Raw genomic sequence first — 25,129 nt, forward strand, 5'->3', positions numbered from 1 at the left:
CATTTTGTGTGTTTGTATTCTTTTTAGTAAGTATGTAAGTAAGTTTTAATAAATAAATCCTCTCCCGTAAATTTATTTCCCATACATAACCATAAAGTGGTGTCTAATAGAATAAGACAACATTAAAGCAAATAGGTTTCAGGGATTAAAGATTTGTAAAATTTATCTCGTTCTGTCTTGTGTAATTAAATTACACACATGTTAAGGACACATTTGTGTGTCTGTATTTTTTCTTTGGCAAACTACCCTCAGCCTCCCCCCTCCCACGCCTCTACTGAAACTATTATTCATGAGCCCAAAGAGAGGTTAATTTAATTACAGTTAACTGTTCATGCTGACCGGGGGAGTTTTCCCCACTTTCCCAGCTTCCATAGAGGCGAGAATGCAGTGAGAAAAAGACAACGCTCCAGGGGTGTGTACTGATTCGCCTTTACTAAAGTTGTGAATTTACAGTTTGAAACTTCAGTTAACTTACTTGTGACTGAAGCGATTTGAAACGATTGTTAACAATTAAACTTGCACTCAATTTTAGTAAGGAAATGTGTGTTCTTTGTTGTAATGATGCGTCTTGGCAATAAATCTTTTATCATTGGACAGCTAGTTTATGTCCACTTAAATGGTGCCATTTATAAAGAAAATGCATTTGTGGGTTGAGCAGAAGAGTTGAGTATGTAGCTGAAGAATCACATTTTCTTTTATATAACATGGATGGCCGGGTGCATGTTCAACACTTACCCGGGGAACACCTCCACCAGGATGCACTTATGGACCGAGTTTATGGAGGCAGTGTGATGGTTTGGGCAATGTACTGCTGAAAAACTTTGGGTCCTGCCATTCATGCGGGTGTTACTTTGACACGTACCACCTACCTAAGCATTGTTGCAGACCATATACACCCTTTCATGGAAAATGCTTTATCCCTGATGGCTGTGGGCATCAACAACAAGTTTGAGGTGTTGACATGGCCTCCAAATTTCCCAGATCTCAATCTAATCAAGCATCTGTGCGATGTGCAGGACAAACGAGTCCGATCCATGGCGACGCCCCTCACAACTTACGGGACTTAAAGGATCTGTTGCAAACATGTTGGTGCTAGATACCACAGCACAACTTCAGGGGTCTAATGGAGTTCATGTTTCGAAGGGTCATGGCTGTTTTGGCAGCAAAAGGGAGATCAAGTGCATGTGTCTGATCGCTGTATATATATGTATATTATATTAATGAAACATGTTACGGTGAAGGGTTTGTTCCTATTACTTCTATATCAATCAAAGTGTGACATGTACTGGAGAGACAGATGTACTCCAGTTGACTTTGGAGTCCTGGAAAAACCATATTTTCTGTATGAATCTATCAGATACAGAAAACATGGAGGACATGACAGCAGTTTGCAGGCATGCATTTATGCACAGCTCTTAAGGTCCCACCACAGCATTTCAGGTAGGTTGAGGTCTGCACTTTGACTGGGCCACTAGAGCATCTGGATTTTTATCTTTTCAGCCAATCTCTTGATCAACCTACAGAAGACACTAAATCATACAAATGTACTGTAAAATGAATAAGAGGGACGTGTTGGATGAAATGCCTGAGCTCACACTAATGTTAAATCATGCACTCATAGTTCCCGACTCCTGACCATGCAGCTGTGGTCACATGTGGTCAGCTGAGTGAATGCATTCACACAATAATGACAACTTACAAAACTTACGGGGATTTAACACTGTGGCCTTTATAAATCATGCTGTTTTTCACACTTGATATGTGACTTTTTAGTTTATGGATTGTCTTTTTGCTTTTTTCCCCTTCTTTGCTACTCCAACTGAGCAGTCAAAATAATTTAAAATAATTAATTTTTCCACACATTTAGTCCTTTCTGGAATCACACACAGGCTCACACTCTGATGGTAGGATCAGAAGCATTCGTCCAATCATAGGTGAGGTTGTGATGAGGCTGCAGCCTATCCTAGCTTTCATAGGACAAAAGGTAGAGCACACCCTCGACAAGTTACCAGTCTGTTGTAGGGCTAACACAGAGAGGCAACCATTCACATTCACACCTGCAATTAAGTTAGGATCATCAATTAAAAGCTGGTAACTCCATACATGCTTTTGAAATGTGGGAGAAAGCTGGAGTTACACAGAGAGTTCTTGCTGTGAGTAAACGGTGCCAACCACCACATTGAAAAGACTGTCCTTATATTTAAAATTATGTTAGTTTCTCCTGTTACTTTTGAGCCTAAACAGTTAATCCAACTTAATTCTTAAACCCCTTAATTAAAGCTAAACAAGTTTGTGCTTTCATCAAATCGTAATGTTTTGATCTAAAATGCACTGTGGCATTATACAGAGACAAAACTCCCCAAATTGTGTCTTTGTCCGAGAGATTAGGGATCTAACTGTCGGTTGTGCTCTGAAGGTTCACTGTTGTGCTGAAATCACATTACACTTAATTTATTCAGGAGAAAATCACTGTCATACATCTACAAGCTAGCTAGAAAATAACATCATGTTTTTACTTCAGGAGGCAAAGTGTACAAAAACAAGTAATGTTTCATCTTTAGGGGACAAAGTCTGAGTGACTTCATTGGAATACCAGATCAGTGAGTCATACAGCCAGTATAGGAAAATCAGATGGAGAAAAAAAAAAGAGGAGATCATAATCGGGTCCAAAATATAAATATGACTTTATTTCACAATCCCGAAAGAGATCAGCCATCCATAAAAGGAATGCGAAATTTATTCTCTTCTCAAGTCTAAACTGGATATACTTTAAGCGACGTACAGTAATTCAGTTTCAAAGTAAGCAAGATCACCCATTGTCTAAACACCGGTAACAATACAGTAAAAACAATATGGTTCACATACATATTTACACATTTTCTACTAAGAATTTTCCCCATTTTTTTTAATGCTGGTGCTCGTTGTTAGTTCTTTGTTGATTAAAGAAATGGACTAAAACCGTCCCCCACAGTAAGTCGAGAGAAACATTTAGAACTGTAATTTCATCACGTGATGTTCAAAAAATATTCTTTCTAAATTGAACTCATTTAAAAAACAGTTTTACATTCATCTTTATTTGTGTGACTTTTGATAACTGCTGCAGAGTTGGGTTTAACTGTGGAAGACATTTGAACTCTATGTGGACATCTGCCCATAGTGCGCTGTTTTACTTGTACTTGACAAATTAAGGTATGTCATGATGTTGCCAGCCGGTAACGACCAGAAGAAATGAACTGAACTGAATCAAATACAGGATCAGTGAGTGCTGAGTTTCAAAAAGCACCGTGCCATCACTGTTATACAGTACATAAGCAGGTTGCGTCAATGCATGTACCTTGACATCTTGTCCTATTAGCACCAAAAGGAAGTCAAAGTGTTTAAAAGACCCAAATGCGTCTACAGGAAATGTTATGCCATCAGTTTTAGTGTGAATATTATGTCTGCATCTCTTGAGTCATTCTTAAAATTAAGAGCTTTGCTTGTATGGGTAACAGAAAAATAACAAGGAAGAAATCCTGATTAATCAGGAGTTGACACCAACCCCCCTTTTTTTAGACCCTGTAAAAAAGCGTTCTGTAAACAAAGTTTTCGCAAAGGTCAAGCACCCGAAATCGTCTTAGGCAGCTGGCTAAGTGGGATCTGGTGTTTGAGTGGTTTCACAACAAAAGACAAGGGAAAAGAAACAGATTGATTATTCAGCAGTGGCTAATGCAGCTTTATGCTCAAACTTAAGAGTATGGACATAAAAGCCGAGCATGATCTGTTGACATATCTGACACTTTGTGGTTTCTGGAAAGAAAAAAAAAAAGGTCTTCTTAGCACCAATATCATGTACAGTAGGTGTTTTAATTCCTATAATCACTCTTGTTCCCTATAAAAAACTGAATTCCTTTTCCAGAAGCTGAACGTAAGTAAAGTGCAAATGATGATAAGCACTTTACTGATGTAGCATTTCACTATTCCTCGCTAGGTGTTTAGTTTCATTAGATATGTATGTCATCTTCAATCAAATGAGTGAAATGCAATTAAGTGCAGAAATGCTGTAAAAAAAGAAAGAAAAAAGGATTAATGCTAAAAATGTCATATATTTCTCTGTCTGTACATACATATTCAGGCCTATGGACTGGGACCCTTTTCAAGTTAGGTTTTTAAAAAAAAAAAAGTGCTTTTTAATATGCCATACATATCTGTGAATAAAAGACAAACTATCCAGATGTGGATATAACGAATAAACAAACAACAGACCGAGGAAGTACATTTCTTTCATCAACCGCCGACAGAAGTCAGAGGCAGCAGAAAGAAATGTGTAATGCTACATGTGACAATCTGTAGTAAAAATATGCAGAATATTAGTCTTGTTTTCTACATAATGTGATGTAATGAGTTTGCTTAATAAAGATTACAGTGAGAATGGCACCAATGTAAAAAAAAAAAAAAAGCCAATGAGATTCATCTTCTGAAAAGAGAATTACTGGCTGAAATAAAAAGTAAATTTCTACTGTACAACATAAAATCTGAACACATAATGCAGGTCATCGTAGAAATCTTGCAGTAAACAGGCTTACACCAGAAATTAAATATAAATCGTTATGATCAGAATAAATAATCACATCTTTTTTTTCTGTTTGTTCTGTATATAAAACCAGTTTAAAAATGTATTTTAAATGCTTCAAAGCACCATCTCTTTACAATAAAAACCGACACCGAAACTCACAGTTAAAAAGCCGACAACCTTTGGTCTTCTTCATCGCTCTGAAGGAAGAGACGAAGAAGGGCAAAGTGAACAGGTATAAGAAAAGCTCGATGAAAAAAAAAAAGAATAAAAATGAGAGTAGCAGTTTAAAATTGTCTGAGGTAAGGCAGAAGCACAGGGTGTAGGAGTTTTCTGTGTGTGTGTGTGTGAATGTCAAGGTTTAAAACACGTTGACTAAGACCAGCGATTGTATGGACCCGTCACTTGGGTAAGAGCATACGGGGACGCGGTGATGACCCCGTCCCTTGGGAGAGTCCATGCCTTACGTGTGGGGACATTCATAATCCTCGCCTCCTCTGTCTCCTCACCCTTTTCCTCCTCTCCCTCCACCCCTCCAGCAACTTTACTAAGGCTGCCCTCCAGCCTCAATCTCTCAGCCTCCTCCTCTCTGTCCCGTTCCCGCTTGGCCATTTTGGCATCCCACATAGCCATCCCGTGGCCCGGCTCATTTAGAGACTTATGCTGGTAGAAGACTAGAGAGATGCGGGTGGGGTGGCTGCGATTTGGCTTGAGGACTGGAGTAGTGGCGTGGAGCTCCCGCCGCGCGCACTCGATTAGGATGGAGCCGTGCGACGGGGCCACGGCGAGTCCGCCTATTTCGCTGTCGAGGAAGTTGTGTTCGCTGTCTGACCACACCTCTTCCTGCTTCACTTCATCTGGTTCAAATGGTGGAGTTTGTACAGGGAAGGAGAGAGGAGACATCGGTGGGAGGCCATGACCCCTAGCCTCTGCTATGACATCTCCCACAGACCCATGGAGCCCATTGAGCCGGCTGAAGAGGCCCTCAGACGTTGGACTGGGGGAGAACGGAGAGGGAGGAGGAGCGCTCCCACTGGGAACAGGTTTGTGCTGAGGAGAAGAGTTTACCTCTCTGGGCTCAGTTTTAAAAGCACCATCATAGTCAGCAGGTGTGTTACGTGGAGGTATACACTCTGTCGGAGCACACTGGTCACCAGATGCTGGAGAATAACCATTCACTGTATCACTCATTGTCTTGTAACTGAGAACTGAGCCATTCTGTCCAAACTGGAGGCCAGGCAGGCCATGGGTGTTGGGTGAGATGACCTCCCTCTGCGGGTTGACTCCTGGACCCACAGTGGGGTAGCTGCTGATCTGGTTATAAGTGCAGGGTTGATTCTTCTCTGGTAGGTACCTTTCCACACTAGCAGGTCTGTAAGAGCTGTTGTATCCAGCTTTTGTTTTGTTGGAAGAAAATTCATATATTTTAATGTGGTTCTATTAAAACAGCTATAAATCTTAAATGACCAGTGGCGTGAATGTACTACCTTTGTTGGGGCTTTCAACTTTCACTTTTCCAGGAGTGAGAGGAGTCACCCCGAGCTTCTTCTCCAGTCGCTCTGCTTGAGCCTTAAGGCGAGCCTCTTGTCTGATCTTACGGGCTGATTTTACCGGCTCTGCCAGCAGACGAACCTGACATGTACCAAAATTGAATTATTTAAAGCATGTTAACACTGCACACTGACCCACAACAAAACAAGATCCTTTTTGGTTCACTCACCTCTCGAGGAAACGAAGACAGAACTTGAAGAGCACCACTTTGGATCTTTGCCATCTGGCCCTCAGCGTGACCAAACTCATCTGTGTCAGAAATCTTGTAAAGTGGCAGCACGTGGAGCTGCTCATCCTCTGGCATGTTACGAACTGCACGGTTGTCTTCCTTGGTTAAAGTGCAAACCTAAAAAACACCAACCCAAAGCCAAAAAGCTAAATTTTCAGCCAAACAGGATCGGTTTAATACTTCCAAACAAAAAGCTGTTGACCTTCAAATTTAGATGCACCATGTAGGAGTAAATTACATGGTATCGCATTCTTAAGCTTGCTTACCACGGTGCTGCCATTATTCATGTTGCTAGTGTCTTTGTGAGCGTGTGCACAGAAATCCACACAAGCTGTAACCCCAGAAAAAGGACGTCCCTCCTTCTTGCCCAGCCGGCATTCACCCCCCGCCGCCTCATATTCCACCTGTGAGACCCGAAAAAACAGGACACTAAGGAAAGATTTCTTAAAACTCTTAAGAGTCCGTAGAATAAACAGGTCCCAGAAGTAGCCTGGAGTGAGACTGTATGGAAATTTAAGGAAAAAGATTAACTGAAAATCACTTCCGCTGAATTAAGTCAAGCCCAGGAGAGCAAAGGATTACCAGAGACGAATGTGGTTGTTTCCCGTTTCATACCTGGTTTTGGAAAGCCTGAGGAGCCAGTTTCTTGTAGAGGGGAGCGACCTCGGTGGCAAGACTCTGAAGGTTGTTTTCTACCTTCAACTCCTGAAAATAAAAGCTAACACTGTTCAAAGGAACCTACTTCTAACTCTTATTGTAATATCCAACATGGTTCATCAGCAGGCAAACCTTCAAAAAACTACTAGCTTGACCTAAATAATAAGAGACGATTTTTCTCTCAGATTTTGCTGTAAGCTGTACTGCTCACTCATTGTTTGCTGCTGTAAATTAAAAAAGCACACTCTCTCACCTCCTCTCGGTAGTCACCTTGCAGGCGAAACTTCCGAGGAACTTTGCTGCGTGCAAATTTGCATCCATTGAAGTACATGCTCCAGGAGCAACCAAAGGAAAATGAAGCTCCGCAGGTGTCCGGATCTAAACCCTGGCACGCACATGTGCGACTGTAAAGAAACGGGAAATAACAAATGAAAAATAAAGAGGGAAAAAGAAGTGTTATGGAGAAATAAAAGAAGGGGTACTCACTCTTCGTTGAGCGCACAACGACGGCTGGTGGGGGAGCCGTACTTAAAGAGGGTCTCTGTCAGCTCCTGGTATAGGTGATCTGCCACCGGCCGAGGAATTCCCTCCCAGGCCAGGATGAGGATCACCAACACTGCCGAGTCGCAGTGGTGCCCTGGCCTGTGGCGGACCAAACACAGCAGCTTCTCCTCTTCACTGCCACGCCGGATCACCTGTCAGAGGACATTTAATTTATAAATACACAAGCGTCAGTCACATTTGAAACTTGAATTGCAACACAGACGAATACACTAAGCTCACTACATAGATCACTATAAGTGACCTGCCATACCACCAGACTAGGCAGAAAATGTTGTGAATAAATTTGCAATTTAATGCCTCTGACACGGAGATGGTTTTTGTTTGTCTGTTTGTTTGTGTTGTTAGAAGAAATTATCAAGAAGTTATGGATGGATTCATGTGAAAATTGTACCGGAGGTGGCTAACTTTTTGACTTGATCCACATTAAGGTCTGGTACTGGGTCCAGGAATACCTGGACGAACATTCTGTGTCATATCTAAACAAATACCAATAAAACTGAAACATGAAAAATTGCTGTTCAAGACAAAGAAAACACAAACTAATCCACATATCCTTCTTGATCTAAAGACTCTAAAGTTCATGCCATGGTTTATGCAGCCATAGCGGAAGTACGCTGTCTCAGACTGCTCGCTATGTTTAAACTTTAGTTACACAGTTGGCGGCAGCTAAGGTTTTGCCATGGTGGTGATAAAAGCATAAATCAGAGGCTGCCTTTCATTTCTTACACTAAATATACTGGCTCACAACAATGTTTACATTTACAGCAGACACATTCAGGACACAGACACCAGCCACATACCCATTTAGCTATTGGACACCCCTGGGAGCTCCTGCCTTCTTTCCCAGTGTAAACAACAACTTCCACCCTTATTGCATTTCCTTTGGCACCATACCTAAAAAACACACACACACACACACACACACACACACACACACACACACACACACACACACACACACACACACACACACTAAATGATGAGTCTGTGCTCTTCACAAAAGAGCATATAAAAGTCATCGGCATAATTTCTGAAAGTTAGAATAATATTTAAAAAATGTAACAGTTCATACAACTATTTTTTGTTTAAAATATACACCACTCATCACAAAATAAGACAACATCAGTTAAACTTCAGGGTCATTCTGTTCAGTTAGGAAGTATAAACCACTATGAATGCATTTAGTTTGGTGCAAATCGCACTGGTGTTGTTTGACGTTGCCGTCATCACAGCATTTGTTACGGTGTCTTCAGACTCTTTCTCTTCTGTCACATGCACTCTATGTGAAATTCATGTCCCTGCTCTCATCAGCCAAGAGAACAAGATGCCACTGACAGACCTGCCAGTTCTGGTGTTCATGGGTGAACGCCAGTTAAGCTGCACTATGCTGATCTGTGAACGTGGGTCCGGCTAAAGGACGTTGAGCCCTGACGACACCTTTGTGGAGCCTGCTTGTGACAGTTTCCTCAGAAACATGCAAATGATTAGCCCCAGGAGGTGATTTTTGTCGGACTCTGGAAGTGCTCCTCCTGGTTTTCTTGGCAGAAAGGTGCAGACAGCGATCCTGTTGTTGGGTTGATGCCCTTCTACAGCCTTGTCCAGCTGTCTCACTCTTGAGACACAGCAAACCTTCCTGTGACAGCACATTTGGATGCGGCATTCTGAAGAAACTTAGCTGCCTGCAGGTACCATTTCATGGTAGCAGCAATAACAAGGACACAAGCAAAAAGAAAAACAACAGTGTGGAGGGATAAGGAGAGGGTAACGGTAACGGTGCATCTCGAGACCTCCCGTTCATGATCATTTACACTGAAGTAGGTGAAATGGGTTCACAATGGTTCATGCTTCCTAACTGAACCAAACTGTCATCCCTAAAGTTTAACTGACTTGTTGTTAAACTGCAGAGAACAAGTACTCCCTTAATGTTTTTGGGATGCTGTATCTTCCCTCATTTCTAACAAAAATCTGGTAGGATGTAATGCGTTATTACTGCCAGAAGGTGGAGGTAATAAAACTAAAAGCTGTTTACCGACTTACAAGAAAAATAGTAAAATGCGCAACCAACTACCAAGCATTGGATTGAAAAAAGGCGAGATGTGGTTAGAGTATTTGGATGTTGGGCAATAGTATTTCTGCTCAAAAAGCCCATATCTAGCATGTATGGATGGCAATATGCTATATATTACACATGAGGAAGCTTAACCCTTCCTGAGAGCAACTGACAACACAAAAACCTCACAGCATTTCAAAATAAACCCTTTGTGTCTTTTAGTGAATGACAAAGGTTCGTATAATGTAACAGTGAGCAGTGGTATGTGTCCAAAAGAGCTAATTAGACCAGAGACTAAACTATTTCATTTTTACCAGCCAAGCTGAAAATATACGTTAAGTGTAGCTGTCAAATGGACAAGTTGTATTTAAACAAGCTGTCATCCTGCTTTACGGGCCCCTCGTCTGAGCTAGAGGGGTTTCCTGTTTCAGCATGCTGTGTGTGTGTTGAGCTATCTCAGCAGTGCTTCCTTTTAATGACATAGCATGGTTGTGATCCTGCCCCATTCCACCAAGCCTGTGGTTTACTAGTAAGCTGTGGTAGTAAACACACCCCACAGCGTGTAAACAACGCCGCTGTAGTCACTCTACCTGTTCTCCATAAGTTCCCTCACTGCAGCGACGCTGGGTCCTGCCCCAAGATGAGTATAGTAAGGGCCCTCTTCCTTTTCAATGATCTGGTCTGTGAAAGACAACAATGAATATTGGAGCAACTTCTTCAAATAGCATTCCACTGATGCGTTGCTGGCACGTTTAAAGAGAAACACGGACAACCTGTTTGATATTTTTAATAAAAACATCAGGTTAATGTTGAAATACAAACTAAATGTAGCTGGATTTCAGTTTCAGTTTAGGGTTCATCACCTTGGAGGTCTTTTGAAATGCATCATAATAAGTCAACAACCCTCCACAAAACATTCAAAATCCTGCTCCAAATATGGCAGAGAAATGCAGCCTTTTATGCTCGATTTGGCTGTTGAATTAGGACACAGTGTATGTGTGTGTGAGTGTATGTTTGAGTCAGAGTGAGAGAAAAAAGTCAGTTTGAGGTCAAACACCAGCAGTCTCACTAAAAAGAAAACTCTAAAGGGACGGCTCACCCTAAAATCAAATACACATGTTTCCCTCTGGCCTGCAGTGATACTAAGCTTTGGTGTAAGCTGCTCAGTTTAGAAGATATCACCTCTTTCATTCTGATGTCTCACTTTACTTGAATATAATTGAACTAGATGGCTCTCATCTTTTAATGCTCTGTTAGAAAGGAATTTGTCACACAACTTGTTGTCTAGTTGATTAAAAAAATGTTCTAAATTGAGTGACTCACAATAAAGACTTTACTGCTGAGTTTTAAAATGGACTTTTTTAATGCTTTGACCATAGTGTGACTGCAATCTAATTTCATTAGACGTAGAGAAGGCAGTCATTTGTATATTTTCTATCTGTTATCGCCCAATCTGGGCAAATCTCACCAGCAACAGCTACTCAGCTTTATAAACAACTCTGCAGGCCAGAGGAAAACATGTACATTAGTCTGTTTAATTTCAAAGTGGTTCAAATTTAATGTGATGGAAACACATGCACTAAAAAGTTGAAGTGAAGACAGAAGCAACTCACCCACACACTGACAGGATGGAAGATCAGCCAGTTTTTTGGAAGGTGTGTTGAGCAAGTTCTTGGTAGGGGTATCTAGAAAACTTGAGGGAGACTCCAGAAAACTGTTGATGCCGTTCTTGGATGGAGTTGAGTCCGCAGAGTGTCCCTGACTCCCATCAGTGGTTGTAGACAGGACAGTGACAGGTCCTGAACTCTCCAGCTTGTAGTAGCTTTGTTGACTTAGAGGAGGGGACTGGTGAGCCCCTGAGAAGCCATTAGCCAGACCATGATGCCCAGACGTAGGGCTGAGAAAAGCTGATTTGGCTGGGCTGGTGTTAGGATCAGCACCGTGCTGCAGCCCACCACAGGGCTGCGCTACCTGAGATAACAAATGCTTTTCGTACTCTTCTGGTCCTGCAGCGTAACCATTGCATGGATTATGTTGGTGAAGTGGACCTTTGGAAAGGGACCACGGCTGGTTTTCTTGACCAGAAATGTGGTTGAACGTTGTGAGAGTGCTATAGTTCTGAGTCTGATGCCCTAAATGAGATATATTTTGAGTGTTAATCTGATGGATAAATTGCTTCCTCTCCTCCTGTGCCTCAGCCAAGTATCTCTTCAGATCAATTTGAGCCTGAGGCAGAAATAGGTTTTTCTTGTGGTGAAGTCCTGATTTACCCTGCAAGGGATTCTTCTGGTTTCTGCTCCTGTACGGCGTCTCTCTATTTGGCGTGCGCTGATTTAATCCATCAGTTTTCTTCTTTCTGGGCTTGGAAGGCGCAGCTTTTGTTTTCTTCCTGACAGGTGTTTTCTGACTGGGGGGCTGCTGGGATTTGTAGTTGTATTTGATAGCTGAAACAGGCGCTCCTTTCAAAGGATTGTTCTCTGACTGCTGGTTGTGCTGGGACTGGATGATGAAGGCTAAATTTGCCAGCTGAGCTGCCACTTCCTCTTCATCTCTGTTTCTACTCACTTTAGCAACAACCCCACCCTCCATAGACAGACGCTCATGATCCTTACTAAACTTCACATCAGTGGGGGTTTTATAACTGAATTCAGACTTAATGACAAAAGCACCACAATCCTGTTCTGACCTCCTGGAGATTGTTTTATCACTGTGTGAACTCGCCTCCAAGAGACTCTGCAGCTTGTTTATGCTCAACCCGTTGGAGCGCTGGATGACATTCCCTTGTCTGGCCACAGGAGGTCGTATAACTGACATCTGGTGTAGTGGTGAGCTGATGACAGAGACTTTGTTGTAGCCAAAAGCTACTGCGGGTTTGGCTTCTTGCAGGACTGTATTTGTACTCGAGGCTGATGATGGCACAGCAGTAGAAATGGGATGTTCACACTTACTTTCAGTTTTAATGGACCCTGGTGTGCTTTGAGGTATAGCTGCCAGCTGAGTCAAGGCCTCAATAGCGATAGCCTGATCAACACTAAGGTTTCTCCTCTCTGCCAAAGATTGCACGCTTGGTAACAAGACACTTGGAAGAGGCTCACTTTTAATGGGTGGGGGAGTGCTTTGCAGATTAACAGGAGTGCTTTTCAGATACAAGTCCTCTTTTCTCACAAAGTGCAAATCTGGTGCCTCTGTTTTGATGGAGTGAAGTATGGAAGCACGAGAGCTGAAGAGTTTCTCCTCCAGGCCCTTCCTCTCAGTGACAGAAAGACACACAACGGCTGCCAGCGTAGCCAGTGGGTCCTCACATACCTCATCTTCATCACTCAGCTGCGTGGTGGTCTGTTCAGTGATCCACACCCATGGCTCCTCCTGTTTTATCTTCTTTAGTGGAACTGCCAAGTCATCTGGAGGAGTCATGGGTCCATTCTCAGAGTCTTTAGGAACTGCAGCTATGATATTCCTTTGAGGCTCCAATGCCATTGTAGTCCGTTTCAAAGCAGACACAGTGGTCATATTAGCACCAGGTTTAGGTTTTATCAGGTTTGCAGCAGAACCATTCTGAAAAGTCACAGAAGAGCATACTTGTTGGTGAAGTGGTGCAGTGCTGGTCAGCTCCAGCCCGGGCTCTCCTTTAATAAGTATTGGCCGTACACCTTGGTCCAAGACCTGGTCGTGGGTGAGTGAGTGGGTAATGGGGGGAGTCTGTGTATGAGGTATGTGGCCTTCCTCCCCCTCATCCTCCTCTGCTGCCATGTGGGTGTCATCCATCTGTGCTTTGCCTGTGCCATTTACCAACCCACTTTCTGGAACCACCTGAAACACGGAGAGAAACAAGAAGAGAGAGGTGACTCAAGCTCTCACAGTACACAGGGAATCAGCTTGTTCTAAACAGTCACGGCACAGCGCACAGCAGATTGCCTCTCAGCGTGGCACGAGCATCTGCTGCAGCCACTATCAAGGCTGTGGAAAATATTATGGCATTGGGAAAACAAATAATCTCCTTTTTCACAAATCTTGCCAAATCTGACCTCTAAACACAGCTAATAAAAAGTTAAACTAAGATAATTCGCAGTTGAGGCTTCGATAACGACTAAATTAATATCAGAGCTCAGGAGTGTTGAGAGCAATGGACCCGTAAGTAGCTAAGAGCCAACAAGTAAACATTTGGAGTCATCCAGCTGCGCTACTTCCAGTGGGTCACTGAGGGTATGTGTGCAACATGTATGTACGTGTTGTGTTTGTCCTGGGCTTGAATGTGTGCTCCTGGGTATGCATGTGTGTGCATGCACACGTGATTATCCACACAGCTGGCCTGACATTACAGTATAGCCCCTGTGCATTGTTAAGAGGGATTAACCCACTGTGGGTCTTACACACAGTAGCTACGGCACCGCCTGACCTTCATGAACTGTGATCATACAAAGGTCAACCGTGGCGTATGGATTACCCACAAAAACATTATTAAACATGTTCTACTACAACCTGTTTAGTACACAGATAATTATTTCCACAACCTATACTATCTGGAGACGTTTTAAGGCTTTGAGTAAAGTGTGTTTGCTACTGTAGTATTCATGCTGCTTGGAAGCATTTTCTACGAGAACATGCAAAGAGTACTCTGAAATAAGGCTGCCACGATTAGTCAACTAGTCACGATTACGTCGATTATCAAAATCGTCGACGACTGATTTAATAGTCGACGCATCGTTTGAAGCTTTGTAAGATCACAAAAGATGCAGGAATAAGTAGTAGGTTTTACGAGTGTAATAACGGACTGAAACAGAAGATGGCAGCACTGCATGTACAAGGATGCCAGCTGCCGTTAAACCCCGAAGAAGAAGAAGCTGTGTCCCAGAATTCATAGTGCAGCCCAGCTCTTGTGGGCAGCTCTGTTTCCAACAATGGCGGCAGCTAGTTAGTTTTAATATTACTCTTATTATTCTTTCTGGGTCACAAAATAAACGTTTAACATATTTTCAGGGGAGAATGTAGCTGTGTAAACCTCAAATATCTGCTCAGTTTATCAAGACACCACATATTTTCAAAAGCGCTCCGACGTTTTCGCAGACGTCTGTTACTCACTAGCTCGATAGCTAGCCGGGGGCTAGGTCACTAGAGCCCGTGAGAACACCGGACTCCTGGCAAATCGTTTTCAAACCCACCGCCGTCTCTCGCTACTCAGGTTAAACATATATAAGTCACTTAGATAACTTAAAAATGTTATTGTTTAGTTTTTTTTATAATTTTATTTGTTCCTGAGTAAATCAGTTTGGCTGAGATTAAAGTTATAGTTTTTACACAGCTGAATAAACGTCAAGCAGACAGCTGATTATCAGAAGTGTGAGATGCTCGAGAATATAATCCGGTGTCCTGTTATGTTTAGATAGCAAGGAGTTTATTCAACTTCACCGAAACAATCTGCAAATTTCATTGAAATTGAATAAACTATCATCTTGTCTTTATTTTTAGTTAGCACATAACTTAAACACTTAAAGCTGTAAGCTAATGATAGTTATATAAGAGTAGATGCATGCTGGTGCAATAAGCTGTAAATTTTACGTCCAATGGATGCATGATCTGATTAGTCGACTATCAAAATAATTGTTTGTGGCTGCCCTACTCTGAAAAAGTCAGTCATTTCTTTATATTTTGCTTCCACAGAGCCAGACTTTATTGTAACTTTTTAAAGGCATCTTGAGCAGTAGTACTCATGTCTTTCTGAAGGTCTTTCACAGTTTTCTTAGGACAAGGGCGTCTTTTTCATTCTTTCCTAGCCCAGTCCTTGTACCCTGATCACTTTCAGTTCATGTTTTTTGTTTAGTGAACCACTCCCCTGTGAATAATTCAAGCATAAAAAGGCACCTATCTCAAGGGACCAATCGGTGCTGTGTCTACACATACCAGACAACTTTGGAAAAAAAAAAAAAAAACGCACACAAAAAACCCAAAGCAATTTTATTGTATTTTCAGACATTTTGTTAGTGGGGGCCTGTTGGACAAACATGTCATTTGTTCCCATTTCCTTAGTTTCCTTATATTATCTGAAAAATGGGCATATCTTGGCATGCTCAAGAGTCAGTCCAGCAGACAAGAAGTATCTTAAAGTCATATCCTTATGATAGTGGAAATAAATTTAGCAAAGATCTGACACAGGACCTGAGAGATGCATCAGCTGATCTGTTTACTGCTAATTGAGGCATCATCAGAAATTATCTAACTGGAAGCTGTCAAGAAGCCAATGTTAAGAAAGCAGACTTTACAGAAAATGCTGAGGTATGCCAAATTACACAAGAACTGGCAACTTAACGAGTAATTAATCCAAATATTTGGTTTGGTTAAAACACGGTGGAGGTAATTTCATGGCTCAAACTGATAGGATTTTGTACTGTCAGATTTGATCCAACAATCTTGAAAGCATCTGATTGGCAATGGTTTCATTTTTCCTCATGACAATGATCTCAAACACACTGTCAATGTAGTGAAAGCATACTGGGATGGAAAAAAAACATCAGTCATGGATTGGCCTCCTCCTGACCAAGACCTCAACATTATTGTAGCAGTAGGATCATCTTGGCAGACAATGGCAAAAAGACAGCCAATATCCAAAGAAGAGCTTTGAATATCCTTCAAGAAGCCTGGAGAACTATTCCTGTAGACTACTTAAAAAAGTTAGAAGAAAGCTTGAGAGTTCAGGTTGTGTTGAAGAATAAAGGTGGTCAGAGCAAGTATTGACTTTCAAGGTTATTAGAACTGTAGGAACTTTTACACAGCACTGTACAGCTGGCAACTGAAAATATGAAAGCCATCCTTAGTTTTTAACATCTTGAATAAACATATGATCCACTGAAGACAAGCTGTTCTTTGTTTTAGCTGCATATCAAATCAGAACTAAAGCCTTTAGCTGTGGAAGAAAAATGTTTCAATGTGACAAAGATATATAAAAAAAAAAAATCAGTATCATGTGCCAAATCTCAGCTGACAAAAGGATGTTAAACTCACTTGAGTGTGCTGTACATACTACAGTGCAGCTGGATGTATGTTCTTTATGACTGTTTACCTGGCATAAACATCCATTACAGTAAATCACATCAACTGGTTTTAATGTGTTTTACAGCAGGTGATGTGCACTGACAGATCAAGAGTAAGCAGCAGCAGCAGTTTTTTTATTTTTATTTAACCTTTATTTAACCAGGAATGTCCCGTTGAGATCAAAGACCTCTTTTTCAAGGGAGTCCTGGCCAAGAGGCAGCACATTTCAAGACAAATACATACGAACAAACAAAGTTAAAATTACACAAAACAATTACACATTATTGAGGCAGCCTGTAGGCCTTTGAGTTTAGTTTTAAAAACATTTAAAGACAACAATTCAGTTAGTTTCCAGTCTTTCTGTAACATGTTCCATGAAAAAGGCGCAGAGTGGACAAAGGCTTTCTTACCCAGCTCTGTGCGGACAAGGGGAACAGACAACAGCAGCTGATCATTTGAGCGCAAGGAGTAAGAACCACTATTTGTCCTTGTGACCAAAGTACAAATATAAGGAGGCAGCAATCAAAGCATAGCTTTGTAAATAAAAGTGTACCAATGCCCCTGTCTTCTAATGGCCAAAGAAGGCCATTTTACTCTTAAGTACAAATCACAGTGATGGGTCAGGTATTTACAATTGGTAATAAACCTCAAGGAAGCATGATACATCGTGTCCAACATTAGAAGACATGAAGAAGAAGCGTTCATATACAGAATGTCACCATAATCTAACACAGATAAAAAGGTTGCAGTGACAAGACGTTTTTTTACTGCAAAAGAAAAGCACTGTTTATTACGGAAGAAAAAACGAAGTTTAAGTCTCAGTTTCTTTACTAGTCTCTCTATATGTGGTTTAAAGGTGAAGGAGTCATCAATCCAGACACCAAGGTATTTATATTCATGAACTATCTCTATGACATTTCCATCAAGGGTGGACACCACTGGAATAGGCTCCGGGACCTTCTTTGACTTGGAAAACAACATTAGCTTAGTCTTGTCAGCATTGAGAACTAATTTTAGCTGAATAAGTGAATGCTGGAAAGCAACAAAGGCTTTCTGTAAAGTTTCAATGGCCTGAGCAAGAGATGATCCATAACAGTAAATAACTGTGTCGTCAGCATAAAAATGCAAATTTGTGTCTGAGACATTTTGACCCAAGTCATTGATATATAAAAGGAACAGAAGGGGACCCAAAACTGAGCCCTGTGGCACCCCCTTGTGGACAGCAACAAATTTAGAACAAAGACCTTCAAGTTTAATGCACTGGGTTCTATTTTTCAGATAATTTGAGAACCACGCTAATGCATGTTCTGACAATCCAAGGCTGAGCAGTCTGTTTTTTAGGACTGCATGATCAACAGTGTCAAAAGCTTTTGAGAGGTCAATAAAGAGTGACGCACAGTACAATTTCTTATCAAGTGCCACAATAATATCATTTATCACTTTCATAGTGGCAGTGTTAGTACTGTGTTTTTTCCTGAAGCCTGACTGAAATTTGGAGACAATATCATTAGAGTACAAAAACTCTTTCAACTGGTCACAAACTAGAGATTCCAGGATTTTGGATAAAACACACAAATTTGATATTGGCCTATAATTAGTCAACACCGATGGATCACCTCCTTTCAATAAAGGCAAAACGAAAGCTGATTTCCAAACCGCTGGAATTTCTTTGGTTTTAATTGAAAAATTAAATAGAATTGAGAGTGGTTCTGCAATAAAATCAGCTGCCAACTTCAAAAAATAAGGTTCCATCAAGTCTGGACCAGGAGGTTTTCTGTGATCCAAAGCCTTTAAAGCTTTATGCACTTCATAAACACTAAAAGGTACAAAGTTAAAACGGTCTCCAGAAAACATAGAGAGTTCTGGGCAAGTATTTGTTAAAAAAGTTTCTGCAGAAGCAAACAAGGAACCCACTGATAGAAAGTGTTCATTAAAACAATTCAAAATTTCAGTTTTATCATTAATTGAGACTGAATCTTTTACAACAGATTTAGGAAAGGTTTGAGTCATTTTATTGGCGGAAAAAGACTTGATTACTTTCCAAAATTTCTGTGGATCATTGAGGTTCTCAGTGGTGACAGACAAAAAGTATTCAGATTTGGCCTTTTTAATAAGAGAAGTACATTTATTTCTAAGCTGTTTGAAAACAGACCAATCAGTGGAAGTATCTGTTTGTCTCGCCTTGTCCCATGCTCTATTACGCTTGTGTATGCTATCTGCGAGTGTCTGCGAAAACCAAGGATTTTCTCGACCTTTAATTCTAACTTTCCGTAAGGGGGCATGTTTATTAACAATTCCCATAAAACTTTCCTTAAAATATGTCCAAGCTAGCTCTACATCTGGTAATAGTCCGATTTTTTCCCAATTAACTAATGACAAATCATGATGAAAAGCCTGTTCATTAAATTGTTTAAGATTCCTTTTGCACACTATGCGTGGCTTACATTTTGGAATTTTAGCATTTCTGCAAACAGCAACAACACAGTGATCACTTAGGTCATTACAGAAAACACCAAGTGAAGAGAATTTATGAGGTACATTTGTTAAAACCAAATCAATTAATGTAGACTTTTCAGGGCATTTAATATTTGGCCTGGTAGGAAGATAGACTAGCTGGGTAAGATTAATTGAATCGCAGAATTCAATTAAGCAGTACATCAATATAAACCAGATCTCCTGTGAACCCACAGACCAAACAAAAAACACTTGTGTTTATCACCTACATGTGCTCTTTGTTCCCTCCGTTTCCACTGGACGTGCACCAGATTTAGATTGGCACACTATTAGTGCACTATTTTTACTGCACTTGACAAACAGAACGATGTATGGGAGAAGGGAGTTTTATAGACTGCACAGGAATACCTGTGGAAAATGAACCATAAACCTTATGTTTATTTTACAAAAAAACCTGCTCGACTAATGGAGCGGTAACACAATACTGACATTTTTTTTAACCGCTTTTCATAAAACACAACAATCCTTCAAGTCTTAAAATGTGCTCAGAATCAGCCTAAATCTGGAGCTGGTACCAGTTCACTTAAAAGATTCTCAGAAATCCCGAACAAAAAGGGAACATTGTTTTCAACCATCAAAAGCATACAGTGACACCTTACATGCAATAAAGTGGCATCTGTAAAGAAGAAGACACTGAAAAATAGGAGATTAGGCATTGTTCCAAAGCTATAGCTGGAAGAATAAAAGGCACACAGAGGTCAGAGAGAATACAGATGCTGAGCTATCTTCTGCAACAGCAGTGTGAAGACAAGAGTTTTAGGTGTGTGAAGTTCTTTCTTACAATCTTACATTTCTGATTTGCATACAAGCACACATCTTCCAACTGGGCCTTATAAATGGCCTAAAGGTCTCCTGACTGCATCTTGCCTGTTTGTCCAATTATTTTTTCCATTCTCAGTACTAAAAATACACAGAACAGCTTTTGTCTTTGGCTCAGTTTCTAACTTTGCTGAAGCTGGAGTTTCTCCTTTAAGCACAGGTTAAATGTTATTTGACAACTCAAGAGTAAATTGCAGTGACCACGGAGCTGTTTGTGATTAACATGGGAAAGCTAAATGATCACCAGGTCTTTTCAGTGATGTGGTACTCCTGATCACTCTCTGGTTTGCTGCAGTTACTCCTCAGTCCACTGAACTCCCCATGGCTGTCAGGATTGTGTCTGACTACTAGAAACACGCCGCTGATGCAACAGATAGTTCAAGCTCAGGCTGAGGCAACACCAAAGCTGCCAATGCAAGAATATGAGATAACCGCTCTGCACTGAATGCACAAATGGGCCAATGAAAGAAAAGAGGAGTGAAGAAGATGGGGCACAGTGCAAGAATAAGCAGCATGTCACAATAAACTGCTTTCAATGACAAAGCAGTACTGGCTGCCTTCCAGCACTGCACCAGACACACACGTCGGCATGCATGTGTGTGCGCGTGTGCATCCGTTTGTGCATCCAACTGTTTATGATCCGAAGCAGACATCAAAGTGCAGCCTCTGCTTTTAATTATTTTACATTTATCCTTGTAAAAGCAAAAAGCTTAAAAGCAGGATGCGAATGCAAAGTCATGTGTTCTCATTTAGCCACTGGGTCTCTGGAGGGAGCTCGGACTGTGATGTGCTGGTGCTGCGTCTTTGTGCTTGTTGGGTATATCGCCGGGTTAGTCACTTGCAAACACACTCTTCTTCTTTTGTGTTAGACAAACCGTGACTAACTACGGAGCTTGTCAGAGCTTTCGGAATGAATAAAACATATCCAAGAGTGGCTAAGGGTGAGTTCTTAACACACAAACACCCGTTCAGAGACCTGCGGCAACAGAGTGTCACTACTACATGAATCGTAGCAACCCTGTGTCTCTGTCTCTCCAAAGAGAGCAAATTGGGTCTCCAAGGAGGTTTGAAGTAGTGTGCATCTATTTGTAACGCAAGACCACAGACAAAAACACGCACACATGCACAGAAAACACATTATACATAGACATCGTATGAACTGCTACAACAAAAAAGTGAATACTCCGATTTTCTTTTGCCACATTGTGGGTATGCAGAAATCATACCGTTAAGCCTGCCACCTCACAGCACCCTGACATTAACACACTGAAAAAACACATGCTTCCTTCCTGAGTCAGAGCGTAAGTAGTGGTTTATATGTGTTTCTCTGAACATGTGAGAATTTCCTTCATTCATTGAGTACTTCCTGTCTGCGCTGAGCTCAATATAATGTCGTCTACACACAAAACATACTACCTAAAGAGAAAAGCGGTGAAAAAGAGCACGAGCTTAATCAACTATAAAATTATAGAGATTAAGACGGCGTCATTAACAGCGAGACCCTTTCCTACAAACCGCACAGTAATAATACTGTTACTGTAGCCAAACAAGTAAAACCTGCCAAGTTACGACCCAAGGCTTACAAGCACTCCACTTTTCTGCTAAGCAGTCAGAAAACAGCAGGTGCAGAAATATGGCTGTTCAAAACACTGCAAGAAAGAAAAGGGGAAGCAAACGGACTCTTCGTACAGCACAGTGGCTTAAATAAAGGCATGCAATAAAAGGAAAGACAAGGGCTTTCTTGTATCCATTTGCTGCTAACTTTGTTGTCCCAGCCCTTAAACCCACCTGGAAAAGACAAGACAAGTGCTCACACACAAAAGGCCAGGTCCTCAGTGAAAGGGACAATAACAAAACAGGCGTCCAAATAAAGCACTCCTGGTCAGCTAAATCCAGGGTGGCGAGGAGAGAGAGACACAACGGCGTATACCTCTAGCTGAGCTCCACTGTAGCTGACCTATCTTGCAGTAAGACAAAAGAACTCAGGGTGAAGACTATGGTTGTCTTTACCTTATCTGTCCTCGGAGGAAGCCCCTCCGGTTTAGGCAGCATATCCCTAAAAGGTATTGGTGGCCATCTTGCTTTGCCTGCCTCCAGCCTGCAGAAAACATTGGCTACAGTAGCCGTACGCAGGGCAAGCTCCTGGGTGTCATGACTAGCCGCCGTAGCAAAGCACTGCTACAGCAGGCGCGCACACACTCACCGCACATACACAGACATACAGACACACACACAGATGGGATGCCTTTTGCAGACGCAGACAGAGCCTCATCAGCCAATGGCGTGAGGACCTTAGCGGCTTGTAAATTATCTTCCATGCCTAGACTCTCCTAAACAAAGGATCCCCTATGTGGGCTACTCCAGCCCTACGCACAGGGATTGGAGCAAATTGTGGAATGGATAGTGCTGGATCTGGATCAGTTGGACAGAGCTCACCAACACAGGACTACCTCAGAGTTGATTGTGCAACTACTAAAATGATTAATCCATTATTCAATTAGTCAACTTAACAACAAAATTAAGAACAACATTTGCTGCTCCTGGATTATCAAGCTTCTTATTTCTGCGTTTTCAACTGATCTTGCCAAATAACCAGATCTGAAATTAAGCTTTGGGGATTTTTAATGGTTATTCTCAGAATTTTACAGACAAAGCAGTTCATCAGCTAATCAAAAATATAATTAACAGTAAATAAAGATTACTCACAACTGTCAAACTAATCACAGGTTTAAGTTAGTTGGCACCTTTAACTTACATGGGGCTGAAATACTGCTAAAAGCAAAAATGCTTATAATGATAAGCAAAAACCACCATCACATGACAGTTACACTGGACAGCGAGTGCTTTTGTGCCCCTTGAGGTTTAAGACATGTGATTTATCATTGTAAGGAAGTTTTGCATTCTGTCATCATCAGACACAGGATGAAGCAAGACACAGTCTTTGCAAAAGTCTGGAGTGACTCCTCATTCCTTTATATTTTTGCACACAAGAAGTCAGAGTTTCTTGTAATTGTCGTCTTAAGCAATCTCAATAGATCTCCAGGACAAGTTTTTCTTTGGAAACTGACTACTTTTTCACTCATTTTCACTCCAGCCCTTGCACCTGGCCATTTTTAGAAGAATATTTTGTTTTATTTGCTTGTTTTATCATTCACCTAGGATTAAAAAAGCACCTAACTCAAGGGATGAACCAGTTTTTTGGAGTAGCAAACTATATCTTTAGGCACTTTGTTGATAGCAGCCTGGCATAAAAAGCTTCTGTTTTTCCCCCATCTCTTTAGTTGAATGATGAATGCCAAAAATAACAGTTTAATGGGCATCGTATTTTGGCTCCAGCAGGGTGATTCTCAAAGAGCTAAACTTGGCATATCTTTTTTTTTTTTTTTTTGGCATATCTTAGAAATGGCATATCTTAGAAATGTTTTAGGAAAGTGGACAAGTTGAAGATTTAGAAAAGTCATGTCCTAAAGAAACTGGAAAGAAGTCCAGCAAAGATCTGATGGACCTGATGCATCTGGACTTTCAGTTGATCCATCTCTTGTTTGCTGAGGCTTCATCACAAACGGCCTCAGTGGAAGGGAAACACGTAGAAAAGGCTGAGATATGCCAAATTACACAAGAACTGTGCCAGTGCCAACAGATTTTATGGAGTGATTAATTCAAATTGCAAATTTTTGGTTCAAATTGTCATCAGGAGGTCCGGAGAGAGATACAACGGTAAGCGTCTACAGCCATCTCTAAAAAAATACAGTGAGATTTTGATCCACCATGCAATACCATCTGGAAAGCATTTGATTGGCTTTATTTTTCAGCATGACAATGATCCCAAACACACTGCTACTGCAACAAAACTATACCTGGATATAAAACACCCAGTGTAGCATTATCAGTCATGGACTGGCCTCCCCAGAGCCTGGACCTCACCATTACTGAAGCACGCTTTGGATGTTAGAGGCAGCTAACATCCAAAGAAGAGCTTTGAATGTCCTTCAAGAAGCCTGCAGAAATATTCCTAGTATTTAAAAAAATGTCAAGAAAGCTTTCCTGACAGAGTTAAGGCTGTGTTAAAGAATAAGGGTAGTCATATTAAATATTGACTTTCAAGTTCTTTAGAACTTGAAAGTCAATATTGCAAGATAGGTGAGCTACATACTTTACATTCTGTATTTTTCTAGATGTTTCAATAAATTGCTGCACAGATATTACATTTTCCTAGCAAAATATGAAGAAATGAGTGATGGTTCAAGACTTTTGCACAGTACTGCAAGCATAGGCGAATAATTTGCTGCACCATCTATAATTTCTAAATGACTGTCTTGTTCATCCACCCCTAAATCCTTTCCTAAACAACCCCACTCAGGAAAAGCGTGGTTAGTAACTTTGCCTCTTTTAAAGGTAACCATGTGGCCAAGAAGCTGAGTTCAACCCAGGACAAGGAAACATGAAGGTAGCCAGAGCCAGTGCCTGCTGTTAACAATCTAGCAACCAACCTCAGCCATGGGCTTGATTGTGGGAGCAGTTCAGCGCAGCCCAGTCAAAACAATAAAAACTATATCAGTGTAGCATCCAGCCTGCAGTAAACATGTTCAACCAAAAAGATAAGACAGCTGCGCAAACATAACCTGTGGCGGAAGATCCGATCATATTGATGGATTTAGCACTAAGTCGTGTCATAATTTCAAACATTACTGAGTAGGATGTTACACCAATGGTTTGTCTTTGAGCCTAAAAGACAAACCATATGGGAAATGACTTGATTATATAAGAGACTTGGGAATTTTTACACTTTTGATGCACTTTTTTGAAACGTGTACTCAAGAATTGCAATCTTAGTCATGGCTCCGAAGGGCTGTTTTTTATCTCACTGCAAAGTTCAACAGTCACTGAGTTTGTCAGTTACACTTATCACAGTCAAACTGCTGCATGGTGTGGCTTCATATATATTAGCCCCTTTCTGCAGCTTGATAAGTTCATCATTTTTGCATTTATCCTCAACATTTCAACACAACATTTACTGAACACTTGCTGTGGTGTACCACTGCAGCCATGAAATACTGCCATGTGCATTTATGCTGCTTGAGTATTTGCATCTAGAAAATGCAAAGAACATCTTACATTTAAATTATGATGAATATCATTTTATGTATTCTCACCTCATATCCCCTCA

General features: G+C 41.1%; 1 protein-coding gene across 4 annotated transcripts in view; it reads right to left on the reverse strand.

The window, feature by feature from the left end:
• Positions 1 to 2,660: 2,660 nt before the first annotated feature.
• tet1 (tet methylcytosine dioxygenase 1) overlaps positions 2,661 to 25,129 on the reverse strand; it is a 41,427-nt gene continuing 18,958 nt past the window's right edge. For 3 of the 4 annotated variants that reach the window (XM_004551737.4, XM_004551736.4, XM_004551739.4), the window contains 10 exons: positions 11,217 to 13,413; positions 10,194 to 10,284; positions 8,354 to 8,447; positions 7,476 to 7,684; positions 7,243 to 7,393; positions 6,948 to 7,037; positions 6,599 to 6,736; positions 6,273 to 6,449; positions 6,040 to 6,184; positions 2,661 to 5,946 (listed from right to left, as the gene is read on the reverse strand). In XM_004551737.4, the coding sequence (XP_004551794.3) occupies positions 4,928 to 5,946; positions 6,040 to 6,184; positions 6,273 to 6,449; positions 6,599 to 6,736; positions 6,948 to 7,037; positions 7,243 to 7,393; positions 7,476 to 7,684; positions 8,354 to 8,447; positions 10,194 to 10,284; positions 11,217 to 13,413 (4,311 nt within the window). In that variant the 3' untranslated portion in view covers positions 2,661 to 4,927. Of the gene's footprint in view, positions 5,947 to 6,039; positions 6,185 to 6,272; positions 6,450 to 6,598; positions 6,737 to 6,947; positions 7,038 to 7,242; positions 7,394 to 7,475; positions 7,685 to 8,353; positions 8,448 to 10,193; positions 10,285 to 11,216; positions 13,414 to 21,972; positions 22,303 to 25,129 lie in introns of those variants that run through there. The other variant, XM_004551738.6, reaches the window with a different exon arrangement.

The sequence above is a fragment of the Maylandia zebra genome, linkage group LG13 (genome assembly GCF_041146795.1).
Source record: "Maylandia zebra isolate NMK-2024a linkage group LG13, Mzebra_GT3a, whole genome shotgun sequence".
Taxonomy (NCBI): domain Eukaryota; kingdom Metazoa; phylum Chordata; class Actinopteri; order Cichliformes; family Cichlidae; genus Maylandia; species Maylandia zebra.